Genomic DNA, 20,839 nt, shown 5'->3' on the forward strand with positions numbered 1-20,839 from the left:
CTATAATCCTCTGTAAACTGGTCATCTCTGTATACCTTTTGCAAGACCCACTGGTTGATGTTTATTTATAAAGCCCTCTTAGGCCTCACTCCCCCCTATCTGAGATACCTACTGCAGCCCTCATCCTGCACATACAATACCCGTTCTGCCAGTCACATTCTGTTAAAGGTCCCCAAATCACACACATCCCTGGATCGCTCCTCTTTTCAGTTCACTGCAGCTAGCGACTGGAACGAGCTCCAAAAAACACTCAAACTGGACCGTTTTGTCTCCATCTCTACATTCAATGGCAACCTTCTTGCCCTTTGTGTTGTTAACTGTGCCCAATAATGTTTGTACCATGTTTTGTGCTGCTACCATGTTGTCATGTTGTGTTGCTGCCATGCTATGTTGTCGTCTTAGGTCTCTCTTGTCCTGATGTGTGTTTTGTCCTAAATTCGTATTTTATTTTTAATCGCAGCCCCCGTTCCCGCAGGAACTCTTTTGACTTCTGGTAGGTCGTCATTGTAAATACGAGTTTGTTCTTAACGGATTTGCCTAGTTAAATTAAAAATACAAATAAAACAAAAAGACGTCATGATTTCACCTCGTATTTTTCAGAGTTCACAGTTGTCTTGAAAGCACCATAAAGGTAGGCGCTCGCTAGCATGGTTTCAGAGTGCGTCATTTCAGACAAACCGTGAACATGGCGGGTCTAGTAGCAGCAAAGAAGTGCATCACCCCTCTTGTTGTGATCAAAAGGCTTTCTTCCCCGGAATATAAAGCCCAAGCCGCCTACCACAAGAAGGTAAAAAATAACTAGCTGTGTTTGATAGCTGATAAATTCAACCACGTTTCACTGTTGATGTCATTAACTCCATCAACGTGAATGGCTTGGCGCAGTAACGTTAGGCAACTAATTTAGCAGGTTAACTACCTATATTAGGGAACTGAACTTGCCCAGAAGCAAAGGTAGCATTGATGACCTGCTATGTATTTGTCATTATCACGTTAGCTAGTTGAAATATATTCATTAAAGAAAGCGGTAGCTTAGGTAACATGCGTCACATGCCTTGCCTATTATTAACTTAGAATACTCTTAACGGTAACGTTAGCTAGTTAATTGTAATTTAACATGTTCGTTTTTTTTCTCCTGCCAATACAATTTATGTACAGCAGCATGTCGAGTGAGACGACAAGTTCTACTTGACGGTTAATCTGTTCCGTCCTGAGCTGTTAGCTAATTCCACAGCTATTTTGGTAACAGGTACCTAACTAGCTAATTTATTTACACAGGTGACATGCAGTGAAGCGGCATCCATAGTGGTAGCCCTGGCAATACGCATTTTCATTGATTTTGGATCTTTATTACAGACTCTGAAATAACAATTACACAGTAACTCGGTTTCTGTTGACCAACATTAGATGTGTGTTAGAGGACACATCCTATCCTTTGATCATTATTCAGTTCCATTCCATTACACAAGTTATTGGACGAAGGCCGTTTCTGTAAGGTGGAGTTTTAAACGCTCGGTCTGAACATTGAAGCCCAAATTAGTGTTTTTAAAAATGTTTTTTACGAGCGTGTATGCGCTTCAAATTAGAAAGGAAGCCTATTTTTCTCGCGTCTACGCGAAAGTGAGCGGGTAAATTGCCAGAAAATAGTCAGTTTGTGTATTGTTAGGTATGGATTTGTGACAATTAAAGTGTATATGTAGCAATAAAACACGAGGGGGCAGAGGTGTGGACTCGAGTCACATGACTTGGACTCTAGTCAGACTCAAGTCACAAGTAGGATGACTTGCAACTCGACTGACTTTAACACCAATGACTCGTGACTCGACTTGAGCCTTATGACTTATGACTTGATACCCTCCCCAAGCCCAAATATATAAAAAAAAAATGCTATTTTAAAAAAGTGTGCAGCGCATCAACTCTTAATTTTAAAGGATTACAGTTTGAATCGGACAGCAGCCAATCAAATTGTGCCAGCTGAGAAAAAGTTGAGCGTGGCAGTGCAGAGGAATGTCGGTGGGTGAATTCAGATGGAGCCCTTGGAAAGATGATACCCAAAATTATTATTTTGGGATATAAATTATCAACAAAAAACGGGTTGCAACTTGCAAAACATGCAGGAAGAAAATTAGATGGAGGTGCAACAATTTCGTTAAGTCGTGGCTAATATAGCCGAAAGCTATATTTTATTACTTTACTAGTGTATCATGTAGGCAAACATAACGTTAAATCAATGAGCCTCCACATAGTCAGTCAGTGCGGGAACGTGATCATTGCACCCAAGATTAAGCTACAACTGGCTAGGCAGTTGGTAGCCTAAATCCTGCCTGATGTTACTGCTGTTCCTTAAACTATAGACATGCATTAGTCTACTGTAACCACAAAGAGAGAGTGTGTGTGTGTAAGGTTGGGCGATTGTGTACATCGCACGATTGCGATCCTCGATAGTCGATCACTTTTGGGGGGGGTCTTTCTCATGAGAACCCATGTGTTTCCATGGAAATATGTTTATTTGGAAAGTGATAAATGTATAGATATTTTTAAAAGCATTCATGATTTGCGTAAATGTAATATACTAACTATTACAATGTTAAAAATTTGAAATTGTATTACATTTGGTGAAGAGCACATTATGACTTGTTTAGGACTTGATACTTGACTTGGACTTGCCTGTCTTGACTTGAGTGCTAAACCGGGGGTTTGTGGTATATACCACGGCTAAGGGCTGTGTGTAGGATGCGTCGTGCCTAAGAACAGCCCTTAGCTGCGGTATATTGGCCATATACCACCCTCCCCCGTGCCGTATTGCTTAATTATAAACTGGGTGGTTCCAGCCCAGAATGCTGAGTGGCTGACAGCTGTGGTATGAGACCATATGACAAAATATGTTTTTACTCTAATTACTTCAGTTAGTCTCAGGCCTAACAATACCCGTGCCAATATATCCTCAACACTGGCTTCTTGGGCATTATCACTTAAGTTTAGCTGCCAGTGCCAATAACACATATTTGAAAACAATACCTTTGTATTATATACCTACCTTTGTTGATTTTGAGCACAGGCATATAGCCAAGGCAGGCTACGGCTTGGAAACTCAAGGAACTCCAAGAGAATACTGTTAAGTAGAATGAACAAGACTAGCTAAATTCTCTATAAACTGCTAGGTTGTATTAGCTACAACTCTCCTCACCTTGGTGAGCCACTAACGGGAAGCAGGTACGGTGCATCCGGTAGGACATTTTTAAGACGAGTCAAAAGGAACACAACAATAATTGACAAGGGGCTATATAGCGAACATAACAAATATTACTGTTTATTATGGATTCTCATGACAGTTGGCATATGCTATGCAGTTTATGCGAATTGATGCTCTACTCTCGCATGCAAATTGATGGCGTCTCTGTGATTTTTGGCTTAACTGTACCGCAAGTGATCCTGTTTTGGAAGCATAGAAATAATCATTGAGGAAAAAATAAAATACAATTAATACACACACACTTATAGGGTTAGTGTTCCGACACAGCCATATGTCCATGTTACAGCGCGTGTTAATGGAAAACAGACGGAACAGACCTGTTCTGTAAATGGACTCCACAAATATGTTGTCACTCAAATACTGTTGGCTGCAACTGTGTTAGAACCGCAGTAAATGTAAATCCGTTACACTCAAATTAGTATATGTATGGTTACATAGTTAACGTAAAGGTTGTGTGTTCGAATCTCGTCACGGACAACTTTAGCATTTTAGCTAATTAGCAACTACTTGCTACTTTGCAACCGCTTAGCATTGTTGGAAACTTGAGGAATCAGGCAGAACTCATTTATCAGCAGTAAGGGGTTTATTCCAGCAATTGAAAGGAAAGGAACTCCTCACGATATACCGGAGAGTATCTCAAAGATTTTGCAATCATTCTTTGTTAGGGCTGACCCCAGTTAGGTGATAAGGTCGACCCAAGATGTTTTATAGTTTATTTTGTTGAGCAGTGGCATACAGTACCAGTCCAAAGTTTGGATACCTACTCAGGGTTTTTCTTTATTTTTACTATTTTCTACATTGTAGAATAGTGAAAACATCAAAATTAAGAAATAACACCTATGGAATCATGTAGTAACCCCCAAAAGTATTTTAGATTCTTCAAAGTAGCCACCCATTGCCTTGATAGCTTTGCGCACTCTTGGCATTCTCTCAACCTGCATCATGAGGAATGCTTTTCCAACAGTCTTGGAGTTGCCACATATGCTGAGCACTTGTTGGCTGCCTTTCCTTCACTCTGCGGTCCAACTCATCCCAAACCATCTCAATTGGGTTGAGGTTGGGTGATTTGTGGAGGCCAGGTCATCTGATGCAGCACTCCATCACTCTCCTTCTTGGTCAAATAGCCCGTACTCAGCCTGGAGGTGTGTTGGGTCATTGTCCTGTGGAAAAACAAATGATAGACGTCTTCACTATTATTCTAGTAGTAAAAAAAATAAAAACCCTTGAATGAGTAGGTGTCAAGACTTTGGAGAGGTACGGTATATTATTTATGGCACACGAGACACCTCTCTGAGTGGACTAATGCATTGCGGAGGCCATTGCGGAGTTTAGTTCTACAATGTTTGTTTGCTAACAGTAATCTCTGTTTAATCTATTCAATATTATTAGTTTTTCTGTTCTCATTGTACTAGACACGTTGTTTTCAGAGTGCACAACTTAGGTTACAATTGTGAGAAACACATTTTTGTTTATTTAATGCCATTTACAAGTTGCCAAATTATTCTTTATCTTATTTGAAGCGCTCCTGTCAATCTTGAGTAAGGAAACGCACCTGGGTTAGGGGAGGGTTTGGCCAGCTGGGAATTCCTTGTCCCATCGCACTCTAGTGACTCCTTGTGGTGGCCCGGGTGCCTGCAAGCTGACTCCGGTTGCCAGCTGGACGGAGTTTCCTCCGACACATTGGTGCGGCTGGCTTCCAGGTTAAGCAAGCAGTGTAGCTTGGCAGGATCATGTTTCGGCGGACGCATGGCTCTCAACCTTCGCCTCTCCCAAATCCGTAGGGGAGTTGCAGCGATGGGACAAGACTAACTACCAATTGGCTATCATGAAAAAGGGGTATAAGTACAAAAAATAAATTATTCATAACTAGTACGCAGATCTGTATAAATGGTACGATAACTTGCCACTTCAAATGGAAAAGGTTGCCGACCGCTGGTGTAGCCTATTACTGGCAACTTCAGGGGCATAGCGGCAGAATTTAAGGCCAGCAGCTGAGGAGGGTGTGGAACATGTTTTTTTTCTTTTCTGGGTAGGCTATATTGCTCTCTGGCACTCTTTAGTAATTGGTGTCTTAATTTTTATTCAGTGCTTAAAGCATCAGACAAGATCAGTAGCCTACATATAGCTGCATTTATTTATTAAAACGGGGTGTGTATATTAGAGGTCGACTGATTAAATTAGGGCCGTTTTCATAACAATCTGCAAGTTAAGTTGCTAGCTAGCATTAAACGTATCTTGTAAAAAAACAATCAATCTTAACATAATCACTAGTTAACTACACATGGTTGATATTACTAGTTTATCTAGCTTGTCCTGCGTTGCATATAATCAATGCGGTGCCTGTTAATTTATCATCGAATCACAGCCTACTTCGCCAAACGGGTGATGATTTAACAAGCGCATTAGTGAAAAAAAGCACTGTCGTTGCACCAATGTACCTAACCATAAACATCAATGCCTTCCTTAAAATCAGTACACAAGTATATATTTTAAACCTACATATTTAGTTAATATTGCCTGCTAACATGAATTTCTTTTAACTAGGGAAATTGTGTCACTTCTCTTGCGTTCCGTGCAAGCAGTCAGGGTATATGCAGCATTTTTGGCCGCCTGGCTCGTTGCAAACTGAAGACCGTCATTAATTTGCCAGAATTGTACATAATTATGACACCTGTTATTATGACTTAGGGATGCCACCTGTTAGCTAAAATATGGAATCGTTCCATATTTCACTGAAAGAATAAACATTTTGTTTTCGAAATGATAGTTTCCGTATTTGACCATATTAATGATTTTAAGGCTCGTATTTCTGTGTTAAGTCTATGATTTGGTAGAGCAGTCTGACTGAGCGGTGGTAGGCAGCAGCAGGCTCGTAAGCATTCATTCAAACAGCACTTTCGTGTGTTTGCCAGCAGCTCTTCGCAATGCTTGAAGCGCAGCGCTGTTTATGACTTCAAGCCTGTCAACTCCTGAGATTAGGCTGGCAATACTATAGTGCCAATAAGAACATCCAATAGTCAAAGGTATATGAAATGCAAATGGTATAGAGAAATATTCCTATAATAACTACAACCTAAAACTTCTTAACTGGGAATAATGAAGACGCATGTTAAAAAGAACCACCAGCTTTCATATGATCTGAGCAAGGAACTTAAACGTTAACTTTTTTACATGGCACGTGTTGCACTTTTACTTTCTTCTCTGTTTCTGCATTATTATAATTTTTTAAAATACATTTTTTCCCCTTTTCTCCCCAATTTTCATGGTATCCTATCGCTAGTAATTACTATCTTGTCTCATCGCTACAACTCCCGTACGGGCTCGGGAGAGACGAAGGTCGAAAGCCATGCGTCCTCCGAAGCACAACCCAACCAAGCCGCACTGCTTCTTAACACAGCGCGCCTCCAACCCGGAAGCCAGCCGCACCAATGTGTCGGAGGAAACACCGTGCACCCGCCCCCCTCGGTTAGCGCGCACTGCGCCCGGCCCGCCACATTAGTCGCTGGTGCGCGATGAGACAAGGATATCCCTACCGGCCAAACCCTCCCTAACCCGGACGACGCTAGGCCGATTGTGTGTCGCCCCACGGACCTCCCGGTCGCGGCCGGCTGCGACAGAGCCTGGGCGCAAACCCAGAGTTTCTGGTGGTGCAGCTAGCGCTGAGATGCAGTGCCCTAGACCACTGCGCCACCCGGGAGGCTAAAAACGGACGAATTTAATCGATATTTGCTTTTTTTGGTCCTCCAATAATCTGTATTGGCGTTTTAAAATCATAATCGGTCGACCTCTACTCTAGACCCAAACTGTTACAGACCTATATCCATCCTGCCCTGCCTTTCTAAAGTCTTCGAAAGCCAAGTGGCCACCGACCATTTCGAATACCTTCTCTGCTATGCAATCTGGTCACGGGTGCACCTCAGCCACACTCAAGGTCCTAAACGATATCATAACCACCATTGATTAAAGACAGTACTGTGCAGCCGTCTTCATCGACCCGGCCAAGGCTTTCGACTCTGTCAATCACCGTATTCTTATCAGTTGCCTCACCTGGTTCATCAACTACTTCTCAGAGTTCAGTGTGTCAAATCGGAGGGCCTGTTGTCCGGACCTCTGGCAGTCTCTATGGGGGTGCCACAAGGTTCAATTCTCAGGCCATCTCTTTTCTCTGTATATATCAATGATGTTGCTCTTGCTGCTGGTGATTCTCTGATCCACCTATACGCAGACGACACCATTCTGTATACATCTGGCCCTTCTTTGGACACTGTGTTAACAAACCTCCAAATGCGCTTCAACACCATACAACGCTCCTTCCGTGGCCTTCAACTGTTCTTAAATTCTAGTAAAACAAAACAAAATTCTTCAACCGATCGCTTCCCGACTAGCATCACATTTCTGGACGGTTCTGACTTAGAATATGTGGACAACTATAAATACCAAGGTTTCTGGCTAGACTAAACTCTCCTTCCATACTCACATTAAGTGTCTCCAATCCAAAGTAAAATCTAGACTCGGCTTCCTATTTCGCAAACAAAGCCTTTACTCATTGTGCCAAACATACCCTCGTAAAACTGACTGTCCTACCAGTCCTTCGGCGACGTAATTTACAAAATAGCCTCCAACACTCAGACTGCATCCAATTTGTCAACAAAGCCCCATATACTACCCACCACTGCGACCTGTATGCTCTCGTTGGCTGGTCCTCGCTACATATTCGTCGCCAAACCCACTGGCTCCAGGTCATCTAAGCCTTTGCTAGGTATAGCTCCGCCATATCTCAGCGCACTGGTCATCATAGCAATACCCACCCGTAGCACGTGCTCCAGCAGGTATATTTCACTGGTCATCCCCAAAGCCAACACCTCCGTTGGCCGCCTTTCCTTCCAGTTCTCTGCTGAAGTTGGAGAATTATATCTCCCTCGCTAACTTTAAGTGTCAGCTGTCAGCAGCTTACCGATCGCTGCAGCTGTAAATAGCCCATCCAACCAACTACTTACCTCATTCCCATATTTGTTTTTGCTCTTTTGCACACCAGTATTTATACTTGCACATTTCACTCCAGTGTAAATGGCTAAATTATAATTACTTCGCCACTATTGGCCTATTTATTGCCTTCCCTCCTTACTTCATTTGCACACACTGTATACAGATTTTTCTATTGTGTTATTGACTATGTTTGTTTACCCGGTGTTGTTTTTGTTGCACTGCTTTGCTTGATCTTGGTCAGGTCGCAGTTGTACTGGCCTACCTGGTTAAATAAAGGTCAAATAAAAAAGCACCCAAGCTAATGTTGGCTAGCTTCCTAGCTATTTCCAGACACACATGAGACCACTCTGACCATTGTACTTGCCCTAGCAGAGCTGGTTAGGTAGTTTTCCCTCCCGGGTGGCGCAGTGGTCTAGGGCACTGCATCGCAGTGCTAGCTGCGCCACCAGTCTCTGGGTTCGCGCCCAGGCTGGGCTGGGTTCGCGCCCAGGCTCTGTCGCAGCCGGCCGCAACCGGGAGGTCCGTGGGGCGACGCACAATTGGCATAGCGTCGTCCGGGTTAGGGAGGGTTTGGCCGGTAGGGATATCCTTGTCTCAGTATGTAATGAAATGTAATAAAATGTATGCACTCTACTGTAAGTCGCTCTGGATAAGAGCGTCTGCTAAATGACTAAAAATGTAAAATGTTATCCAGAGTGTTGGTAACTGTGCTGCTGGCAACAATTTAATTATGCCCCCCCCCCCAACGTTTACTGACACTGGCAATATTCAACGGGTGTTATTCTGCGCTCTGGTACACTCAGGCGAGTGGTCTGAAATTGGAGTAGATGGCCAGAGTGAATTTACGAAAGCACCCGACTGTCCATTGACAACACACAATGACTATACCATTTTAGCTAAGAAATATGAGATTAAGTCTATAAATGTTTGGTAGTTAGCCTATAGTTAATATACTGGCAAGTTTGATGTATAAGTAGCTAGCTAACATACCGGTACATACTGCTGTAATGATATGCTGTGTGGTTCGTAAGGACAGCATAGCTAACAGCGCAGCCAACATAACGTGCAAGGTAACTTATTTGAAAAGTTATTACATTACTCAATATTTTCTTAATATTTGTCATAATTAGTTAAAGCAATGAATTTGTATCCGCTCTCGTTGTACTTCGGCTGCATATTTTCCGCCATTTTTCTTTAAATCTGAAAACACTGAAGCCACGCCCCTTTCCTGAAGAATTGCATTAATGTCCTCTGCCTGTATACCTCATATTTTTGGTGAATTTGGTACGACATCTGGGAACTTTTGGCATACTAACTATGACCAATAAGCATACTATATACTCAAATCATGTCACAAATAGTACTGTTCGTGCAGTTAGTATGAGTATTCGAACACAGCTCAGGTTGGGGAAAACATTGTATCAACTGTATATTTTGCATTTGTGAAATGAAAGTAGAGGGATTTGTTTTTAGAACCGACACTGCAATAGACAATCTATTCACATTTTAGATGGCTTTTTTGGCTTCGAGCCAATTCACCTTTTTAAACAGAACATGTAAGGAGTAACTTTAGGCTCCTTTCGTCCAATATTGGGCTAACAATATCCATGTAGCTACTATACTGAAGTGCATAATCATGAGAATAAAATCTATTTTGTGGAATTGTCCTTTAAATTTATTTTTAAGGCTAGCATTTCATCACTCATTCTGAACATACTGCATGAATAGCTCATAGACAGTGTACTGGAATGTTTACAAAGCCTGTTTTGGCCAAAAGAAACAAGCTCAGTCATTTCCGGCTGCTCCCACAGATATGTGATGAGATTTGGACTAGGCCTAATCAAAACCCCTATACATATCTACCATTCCTGTACATTGTAAATATGGTACTGGAACTGACTGACCCTGTATAGTATGCTTGCTTGCTTTCTCATGTTCTTTATTTTTATTTTTTTGTTCTACCTGATGTTTTTAGTATTACACTGTTATTGATTACTGCATTGTTGGGTTTAGATTTTGCAAGAAAGGCATTTCACTGTACTTGTGCATGTGACATTTAACTTAACAGTTGAATAATTCAACTGTTATCAGTACCAACTGGCCCCTATCAAACTCACCAGGGCCTCATTTACCCAGTTGCTTTGTAACTTAAGCATTACGATGATCATACCAGATAATCATGCGTCGTTATTTACGATGCAACTAAGTGTTTCCCAAACAAGCAAGTAGAGAGAACGTTCGCTAATTGCGTTTAGACCATGCGTTGATACTGATGGGATCAAAAGAAAAGGAGCGCTGCTCTCTGATCAGCTTTCGCCATTCAATGCTTACCAGAGTTATTCCACAATACTGACGACAGATGGGCTCTTAGAGAAACTCAGCAAAAAAAGAAATGTCAACTGCTTTTATTTTCAGCAAATTTACATGTGTAAATATTTGTATGAACATGACAAGATTCAACAGACCTAAACTGAACAAGTTCCACAGATGTGACTAACATAAATGGAATGATGTGTCCCTGAACAAAGGGGGGGTTAAAGGGACAGTCAGTATCTGGTGTGGCCACCAGCTGCATTAAGTACTGCAGTGCATCTCCTCCTCATGGACTGCACCAGATTTGACAGTTCTTGCTGTGAGATGTAACCCCACTCTTCCACCAAGGCACCTGCAAGTTCCCGGACATTTCTGGAGAGAATGGCCCTAGTCCTCACCCTCCGATCTAACAGGTCCCAGACATGCTCAATGGGATTGAGATCCGGGCTCTTCGCTGGGCATGGCAGAACACTGACATTCCTGTCTTGCAGGAAATCACGCACAGAATGAGCAGTATGGCTGGTGGAATTGTCATGCTGGAGGGTCATGTCAGGAAGAGCCTGCAGGCAGGGTACCACATGAGGGAGGATGATGTTTTCCCTGTAACGCACAGCGTTGAGATTGCCTGCAATGACAACAAGCTCAGTCCGACGCTGCTGTGACACCGCCCCAGACCATGACGGACCCTCCACCTCCAAATCGATCCCGCTCCAGAGTACAGGCCTCGGTCTAACGCTCATTCCTTTAACGATAAACGCGAATCCGACCATCACCCCCGGTGAGACAAAATCGCAACTCGTCAGTGAAGAGCACTTTTTGCCAGTCCTGTCTGGTCCAGCGACGGTGGGTTTGTGCACATAGGCGACGTTGTTGCCGGTGATGTCTGGTGAGGACCTGCCTTACAACAGGCCTACAAGCCCTCAGTCCAGCCTCTCTCAGCCTATTCTTGACAGTTTGAGCACTGATGGCCGGATTATGCGTTCCTGGTGTAACTCGGGCAGTTATTGCCATCCTGTCCTGCAGGTGTGATATTCGGATGTACCGATCCTGTGCAGGTGTTACACGTGGTCTGCCACTGCGAGGTCAGCTGTCCATCCTGTCTCCCTGTAGCGCTGTCTTAGGCGTCTCACAGTACGGACATTGCAATTTATTCCTCTGGCTACATCAGCAGTCATGCCTCCTTGCAGCATGCCTAAGACACGTTCAAGCAGATGAGCAGGGACCCTGGGCATCTTCCTTTTGGTGTTTTTCAGAGTCAGTAGAAATGCCTCTCTAGTGTCCCAAGTTTTCATAACTGTGACCTTAATTGCCTACTGTCTGTAAGCTGTTAGAATAGCTAAGTGTATCGTTAGACACTATGAGTGGTCTGAGGTAAATAAGTGTTCAAGTGCAACTTTAGTAACTATGGTTTTGGGAAACAATGATCTTAATGCTACTCAGGCTCTGGGAAACGAGGCCCTGATATTTTAGGATTTTCAGACAATCCTCATAATGATCTCTGTCAAAAGCTTTGTTCCCAGCATTGTTTCGTGTAGAGAATGACTTTGCATCATGGCTATTACATCTGGGGGGAGGGAGGTTGCAACAGGAATTACTGTTGTGAGCAGTGGAGCCCGGTCCTAATCTGTTTATTTTAATTTGCCTTACGTAACCTCAACTTGTTACATAACGGCAATGCAAGAGGCCTCTCAGCCTTGAGCCTGCTTTTTTGGGAGACAGTTGGACTGTGATTACGGATGCTGTTATGTGAATGTTTGTAACTGCAGCAGGGCACGTTCCCAAGAGGGGGTAATCATAATTGTGAATTAAGTGGAATCAACAATATGATGACTAATCATGACATTTCCTTCCTTTTTCCAATTTTTAGGTAGTGGACCACTATGAGAACCCAAGGAATGTTGGCTCCCTGGACAAGACCTCTAAGAATGTGGGTACAGGCTTGGTGGGTGCCCCAGCTTGTGGAGATGTGATGAAACTGCAGGTACGTCGGTCCCCTGTCCTGATTACTCCCTGTTTCACCAAGTCCACCTCACAGGAACCTCCAATGGCCTGGGATTTTGAATGAAGTCGCCATTTACTGTAATCCAAAAGTGTCAACACAGAGGGTTTACGGAGAAGCGGCATGCTCTATTTAGTTACCAAGTATATGTGTTCAGTAACGTGACTCATTGTTTATGAATTCATTTTTGAACAAAAGTCACCATTGAATAAAGTGACTCATTTCCTTTCTGCAGATTGAGGTAGACGATCATGGGAAGATTGTGGACGCCAGGTTCAAGACGTTTGGTTGCGGCTCAGCCATCGCCTCCAGCTCCCTGGTAACAGAGTGGGTGAAGGGCAAATCTGTGAGTGAACATTCTGCACCCATGACACTTCCTCTGCTTCCTGTTTCACTGTTCTGTCTGAATGTTATCATTTCTCAATTCAAGTATTTTCCGCCACGCTGCTTGTTTGTTCCTTTTGTTACATATCATGGATGGATGGAGTTTATTTCTTGGTTGATGGAATGTTGCTCGCTTGGCTTTCAGATTGACGAAGCACTGACCATACAGAACACGGATATTGCCAAAGAGCTCTGTCTTCCACCGGTCAAACTTCACTGCTCTAGTAAGCTCTTATTTCAGTCTAATATCTAAGACTGTTAGACCGTTGGGAAATTCTAAACCATCTGTTTTTTAAAAACCTAATTTTAAAAACCATTTGAAATTCCTGACTGTGCCCTTTTCTCCAGTGCTGGCTGAGGATGCCATCAAAGCTGCCCTCCATGACTACCGTCTCAAACAACAGGATGGCAAGATTGAGGCGGTCAAAGCCAGCAACTGAGGGCTTTGCCAATGTTATCCTGAACACCAGTGTCCTGCACCCTACTACCAAGGGGACACTCAAAGTATAGTCCTGGATCCCCACTCCACCATCCTTCTATATATGGTGCACCTTAAATTAGTTCACATTATGTCCACCCATACAACATACATAGATGGCACAGTGTACACACCAAGCCCCTGTGGCATTATGTTTTTCTGATCTTACTCCAGCCTGTCACATTAACGCACATTTGAAGGGCACTGATCGGGTGATTGGTACAAAGTTAGCCTTATTTTCAGGAGTGAAAAATGTAAAGTGAGTCGAGTGTACAGGAGTTTGCTTGTTTTTTGTGCTTGAGTATTTTGCCATGGTATGGGTGTGTTCCATTGAACTGATTCTGGATGCAGTGGTGGAAGTATTGAATAAAACTTCTAAGGCTGTCTTAGTATTCCATCAACACTCCTGTACTAATGGTTTAAAGGCAATGATGAAATGCAATGCGGAAGATGTAAAATGGTAGCAAACTATCAAGGTATCTATTTTGATTGGTGACATTTCAGACATAATTCCTGGTTTTAATGGAAAGTAATAAAGTAATACGTAAGTAGTATGGCATGTCTGTCTTTTTGTTTTAGTCATTTAAAGTCTAACCAGCTTTTCGGTATTACCTGGTATTTGTCAGATGGTGTGTGTATACTATCAGAAATTGAAGTGCTGTATTTCTCCACTAGATGGCAGCATTGGCATACAGCCATGTTAAATATGTGTGACTTCACACATTCAGATAAATTGTTCTGCTTTTATCAAATACTCAACACATTTTAGAATGCTGCTGTTTCTTACTGTCTTCATAAAATCTACTTTATTCAACCAAAGTACAATATGTAAATTAAGAAAAAGCTGCACACTTTTGATACAGTTTACTCTCCATTAGTCGGCACCTCTACAAACATTTGAGTGTGCATGTTTTCAACCACACCGGACTAACCAGCCTGTATTGTAACAGTACAAGTAGAACAGACACTTGTTGGGTGCTTTCCCAAGTTCTGACCCAGGACCTGGGTCTGCAGCAGAGCAACTGGACCTTTTAAGGGACAACAATCTGCAGTTGCTTCATATTTTTTGGACTGTTAAAATACTTATGTAGGCATTGATTCTTGAAGAATTTAACTTAAATGCTTCATGAGCTTAGTTAATCTGTCGTACCCCATCAGAACCCCAACTATAAGTTTGTTTTACTTCAATGTTTGTTAACAAAGTTAGTGTAAACAAACACTATAGCTTCAAAACATGGTTCACTCAGTTTGATCTCATGGATGCTCAGTCCTTGCATCCATAGCTCTATGAATTTGAGTCGTTATGTTTCTTAAGCCCCATCCCTCAGCTGTTTACCGAAACAAGTGGCTGGGTGCCTGCTTTGTTATTGTTGGAACTCTGGATTGACCCTTTAATGGAAATGTTTAAAGCGAAGGGATAAACATTTGACTAACCAAACGATAAACGGGTTTTTTAACAAAAATACTTCCCTTAATGTAGGAAACATACTAAGTTCAAGTTGTTGCAGATGCTGCACCATGATGTGCTCATGGTGAACTTACCCTCTACTATCCATATTTGTTCAAGGGGTGGCAGGTAGCCTAGTGGTTAGTGTTGGACTAGTAACAAAGGTTGCTAGGTCGACTCCGTGAGCTGACGAGGTAAAAATCTGCCCTTGAACTAGGCACTGTTCCTAGGCTGTCATTGTTAATAAGAATTTGTTATTAACTGACTTGCCTAGTTGAATAAAAATGAAAGCAATCTCATGTTGCCCTAAAAAATGATCTCTACCAATGAATGGAAGAGAGAAAAAAAGGCAGTACCATTACTTTGGCCATTGTTCTAATACAAATAAAAACAACACTAAAACTACAGCGTCCATATGGGTGTATGCTCAGGTTACATCATATACCCTTTAGGGAGCGACATGGCAAGATGGCTACTGGGAAACAAAAGTATATGATTACATACAACTGAATAGACATTATTTGGTATGGCGTTGCCTTAAAGATGTCACTCATGCAAAAGCGTCCGAACCATTGAGCTCAAACATATTGTCCAATGCAGTGGAGGCTGGTGGGAGGAGCTATAGGAGTACGGGCTCATTGTAATGGCTGGAATGGCATAAATGGAACGAGATCAAACATATGGAAACCACATATGGTTCCACTCACATAGAGCACTTCCTGCTCAGCCAATGTTCCATTGATTCCAGCCATAACAATGAGCCTGTCCTGCTATAGCTTCTCCCTCCACCAGCCTCCACTGGTCCACTGTCCAACATAGTTAAAATGCTGTTTTTTCCCCAGTGAACAACGGAATAGACTGCGTGACAGTGGAGTTCTCCTGCCTATCCCCTTCCTGCTTGGCCTGTGAGTGCCCTGGTCCAGATGGAAGCTCAGCTCTTGTGAGTGACTCATCATCCACTGTTAGGCCTATCTGTCCTGGATGGATCTCTGGCTGCTTGGGGCAGCTGCGGTGTTCGGCCTCACTGTCTGAGAGCTGGCATACCTCCTCCTCGCTCTGCTCAGGTGCATTTGATGGCTCGTTGTCTTTCTCTATGATTTCTCCCTCAGCCTGAACATTCACATCAGGACTTTGCTCTGCAGCTGCTGCTATCTGTGTGGGGTTGTTTCCCTCTCGCTCACCCAGGGGAGGTTTGGAGGGAGTGCGGAGGTTCTTGGCTGCCCTCATGATGTCTTGTTGGAGCTGCTTGCTTGAGTCAACTGGTTCAGCCTGCTGCCCATTGGAGGGTTTCTCTGGCACCTCGTTGAAGAGCTTGGTACATCCGGTCTTGTCCCTCTGGTCCACATACATCTTAGAGGGGAAGGACGAGGGGTAGTAGGCATTGACCTTCCGCTTGCGGCTCATGATGCAAGCACAGCAGAGGATGAGGAAGATGGTGATGAAGAGGATGGAGGCAACAAGGATGAGGAGCATGTTCTCCTGCAGGAAGTGAACCATCTGGCTGAGCAGGAAGTGCTCTATGTGAGTGGAGCCATCTGAGGTGGTTGGGGACTCTGAGGCGGGGCCACTGGTGGTAGGTGAGGAAGGGGTGGGGATGAGGCTGCCCAGCTCCTCCCCCTCTCCACTGCCCTCCAAGGAAATGTTAAAAGGGAGGGGTGTGGCCAGACTGGGACTGCTGGACCACAGCATCACAGAAAGACTAATCAGATGAAGTGCCATGAGGAACGTCATCTCCTGTAGGACCTGCAGAAAACAACAAGAACAGTGTCAGTGCTGCAGTAACTGTTGTCAATTTGCATTCCACTTATTGAATTGCACAGATTTTGGGCCTCCCGGGTGGTGCAGTGGTCTAGGGCACTGCATCGCTGTGCCACCAGAGACTCTGGGTTCGCGCCCAGGCTCTGTCGCAGCCGGCCGCGACCGGGAGGTCCGTGGGGCGACGCACAATCGGCCTAGCGTCGTCCGGGTTAGGGAGGGTTTGGCCGGTAGGGATATCCTTGTCTCATCGCGCACCAGCAACTCCTGTGGCGGGCCGGGCGCAGCGGGCCAGGCGCAAGGGAACCAGGTGCACGGTGTTTCCTCCGACACATTGGTGCGGCTGGCTTCCGGGTTGGAGGCGTGCTGTGTTAAGAAGCAGTGCGGCTTGGTTGGGTTGTGTTTCTGGGGACGCATGGCTTTCGACCTTCGTCTCTCCCGAGCCCGTACGGGAGTTGTAGCGACGAGACAAGATAGTAATTACTAAAAACAATTGGATACCACGAAATTGGGGAGAAAAGGGGGTACATTTTCTTTTTTTTTTTTTGATTTTTGATCAACAGAAGTGTTTGCAATTAATGTAGCTGTTGCGTCTAACAGTGACAACTAACATCTACTGCTTTGTGTGTGTTTCACAAAACATTGTAAAGGCCTCACCCATCTACAATGAATAAAAATATCTTCTGAGTAATTTCTATTCTTGATAGAATGTCTATAGCTGTAGAGCCCTAAATGTAATTTTAAGACCAAGACAGCAGCTGAGAACTGATGAGAGGCAGGCAGGATTTAGTCTGGATTCAAATCATAGCATGTCACATGCAGACACACACACAATGACAATGCACACATGACATGCACACAGACAGATACAGTAGATGTACACAAATTCCTAGATTCAATCAGATTGGCCTTAACCCACAATAACTGAAAACTGCACAGCAGATCATTGTTAAGTCGATGTCGGAGGTGTAAATTAACTGCATTGGTGCTGTCAAATTGGTGAGTGGCTGCTCTTGTGGTCATTGTCACGAAGCCACACACGTTCTACCCGCGTTCCAAGTTCAAAATGAAAAAGTGTAGAAATAATGACACATCATTAGACTAAATAATACAAATTCATATTAGCCTAATCGAGTTGTAGATTACAACACACATTCCAATGTTTACACTTGTAACAAGGCTGCATGGGATTTCTACTAATGCAGGGGTGTCAAACTCATTCCACGGAGGGCCTAGTGTCTGCAGGTTTTTGGTTTTTCCTTTCAATAAAGCCCTAGACAACCAGGTGTGGGGAGTCCCTAACTAATTAGTGATGTAAATTCATCAATCAAGTACAAGGGAGGAGCGAAAACCCGCAGACACTCGGCCCTCCGTGGAATGAGTTTGACACCTGTGTACTAATGAGACTTGGTGGAAATGTCTGCGATAGGTATAACGCCGGGAGTCGCTCCAATGCAGTTACACCTCCGTGGGTTAAAGCGGAACTGATTGAATCTAGGCCAAACTCCTGACCAGTCACTGATATTTGGTTACATGACTAAAACGTTAATCCCATTTTGTCAATCTGCTTTTGGTCAATGTGAGAGTCACGTCATCTGATGTTAATGTCATTGCTTCCTGTCCCGATCTTTTAATAACTATTTTGGATATTTATTTAAACAACAGCTCCTTTTCATGCTGCTTCACAGAAATAAACCATGAACCGCTCATTTCCCTGAAATTGAATTTGGCTTAAAAAAAAATCTACGGTGACGTGGGTTAACTAGCTCCCTCGGGTAATTCTCACATAAACCACTGTCACCTATTTTCCCTGGTTGCCACTACTCTTGCTCAACTAAAAATGTTACCCCGGTATTTGGGGAAAATGCCCCTTTACAACAAAAAAATGATTAAATAACAAAAAAAGTGTAAACTGTAGCCACTTATTTCCCTTCATAGTTTGTTTGCCTAGCATGACCATCATCCACATACCACATTTTTACCAAACTTTGCATTTTTGTGTCAGCAGTTGGACATTGTTCTTAGAGGGGGGTCTGGTTACCCCACGTTACCCTAGCAATAACAAGAAGAACTAACTCTTACTTTCACAATGACTGAGAAAAACCAACTGATCATTGCCGATAGAAATGTAATGAATAGAGTTGTCATGATTCCTTACTCAGCATGTAAGAGGCATGTATTTTCTACACAATATATTTCTATCTGAATGTTCCACAGTTGTGCTCTGCTGAATGCAGCAATGCTGGCCTGGTCCGTATAAACCAACCAACCCCCTCCTTCACCCCCTTTTCCCACTCCATCTGTGTGCAAGCTGGGCCACATGAGGCATTACACTTATCAGGGAAGGGGGGATGGGAGTGCATCTACAGTTTATCGCCCATTCCCCCTCGACGTATACTTTCACACACCTACACATACACATGCAGATATGTGAGCACACACAAAGGATACAGATGTATTAGTCTCTATTGAGGTGTTCAAGATACCATTAGATGGAGATGATCAGACATTTTTCAACAGTCATACGTTTAGCACTGCCTTTGTGTGGGAAATAATGACATACAAACATTTTAATACGAGTGAATAATTCAAAAAATTAAAGCTCTATTCACCGCACATTTATCTGCATAATGTCTCATGCAAATATGGGAAACCCATTGTTCTCAGAGAATATCCTGTTGGGGAACTCTATTGAACTAGCCTGATTCCCTGCTGGCGGGCTGCTTGCCTGGAGACATGTCATGATGCTGTCACTGTAGCTGAACTGCACTGCAATGGTCATGTGAGGTCATACCTGTCCACTGAAGTTAACTCATATTTGATAAGAATGTTATCAGCGAGTATTTCATCTGTTTCCCTATGTGGTAAAATGTACAGTGAAAGTAAATGAATAGAAGTGGCTCTACTCACCTCCTACAGAAGTGGTCACACAGAAAAGACTCCTCTGGAACTGTGGATGCGTGAGAGAGGAAAATGGATTGAGAGAACAAGAGGGAAAACGTGCCTGCCTCACCTCCTCCAGTAACTTCTACAGTTTCAGATTTTAGACTGGAGGTTTCTCTGACCGGCACAGAAGGGGAAAAAAGTTTTTTGCCATTAGGACACATCCCTCCTTCCCCCTTTCTTCTCCTTTCCTCCCCTCCCCTCCCTCTCTTCTCCTTCCCTCCCCTCCTCCCTCTCTGGCTGCCTTGCTTCCCAGAAAATGACTGGGCTCATGGGCTCTACACAGATTGTTCTTGTTAGGCAGTAGTCTAATGTGATGTGGGGGCAGGGGGCTCGGCTCTCCTGTCCCAGATCTAGATGCTCAAGGCCAGAGTCAACAACACTGCAGCAAACTGGCTGGAGCTCAGAGTGAGTGGAAAAAAATAAGCATTCAGGGTTTTAACTGGGGAATAGACAGAGACTGCAGACATTTTATTGGATGAATTGTTTGTCGCTTGGCTTACTCCCTCTGTCTTCTTACATGCACTTAGCAATCTTAAAACATTTTGGGCCTCCTAAACAAAAACTATCAATGCCTTTTGGATTGCTGAATTCATTTGTACTTACCCTCTCACTTACTTTCCTCACTCTGCCAGATACACACATCTCCCATACTAGCTAGAGTGAAAGTCTCGAGAGGTTATAGTTATGGCTAAAGGGTTTTTTGGCCCCACACTGTCCCTCTGACACCCTGGTGACTTACAGCAGACCAGTCACGTTAACAGACATGCAGCTCCACAGTTTGATCGTCTCTCACAGGAAAGGGTTCATGTTTCTTGTGTGGACAGCCTGGTCTCATAGACTAGTCGTAACATAGTAAATGTAAATCCAGGACGCTGAAATTAGTATGATACATTATATATAAAAAAGTATGTGGACACCCCTTCAAATTTGTGAATTCGGCTATTTTAGCCACACCCGTTGCTGACAGGTGTGTAAAATCGAGCACACAGCCATGCAATCTCCATAGTCAAACATTAGCAGTAGAATGGCCTTACTGAAGAGCTCAGTGACTCAACGTGGCACCGTCATTGGATGCCACCTATCCAACAAGTCAGTTCGTCAGCCCTGCTAGAGCTTTCCCGGTCAAATGTAAGTGCTGTTATTGTGAAGTGGAAATGTTTAGGAGCAACAACGGCTCAGCCGCGAAGTGGGAGGTCACACAAGCTCACAGAACGGGACCGCAGAGTAATGAAGCGCGTAGCACGTACATTTTTTTGTCCTCAGTTGTAACACACACTACCG

The 20,839-nt window shown here is 43.5% G+C and overlaps 2 protein-coding genes across 2 annotated transcripts; one reads left to right on the plus strand and one right to left on the minus strand.

Moving 5' to 3' along the window:
- Positions 1 to 598: 598 nt before the first annotated feature.
- On the plus strand, positions 599 to 13,964 carry LOC129818624 (iron-sulfur cluster assembly scaffold protein IscU-like). The gene is made up of 5 exons (XM_055874709.1): positions 599 to 787; positions 12,417 to 12,530; positions 12,784 to 12,894; positions 13,078 to 13,156; positions 13,281 to 13,964. The coding sequence occupies exons 1-5, from the start codon at positions 686 to 688 to the stop codon at positions 13,370 to 13,372; spliced, it is 498 nt and encodes a 165-aa protein (XP_055730684.1). The 5' UTR covers positions 599 to 685; the 3' UTR covers positions 13,373 to 13,964.
- A 225-nt stretch (positions 13,965 to 14,189) lies between these two features.
- Positions 14,190 to 19,729, minus strand: LOC129818620 (transmembrane protein 119-like). Its single transcript, XM_055874703.1, has 2 exons — positions 19,523 to 19,729; positions 14,190 to 16,600 (listed from the first exon to the last, which is right to left on the minus strand). Exon 2 carries the CDS (start codon positions 16,586 to 16,588, stop codon positions 15,677 to 15,679), a length of 912 nt encoding a protein of 303 aa, XP_055730678.1. The 5' UTR covers positions 16,589 to 16,600; positions 19,523 to 19,729; the 3' UTR covers positions 14,190 to 15,676.
- Between the last annotated feature and the right edge of the window lie 1,110 nt (positions 19,730 to 20,839).

This window comes from Salvelinus fontinalis, chromosome 21 (genome assembly GCF_029448725.1).
Source record: "Salvelinus fontinalis isolate EN_2023a chromosome 21, ASM2944872v1, whole genome shotgun sequence".
Classification (NCBI taxonomy): domain Eukaryota; kingdom Metazoa; phylum Chordata; class Actinopteri; order Salmoniformes; family Salmonidae; genus Salvelinus; species Salvelinus fontinalis.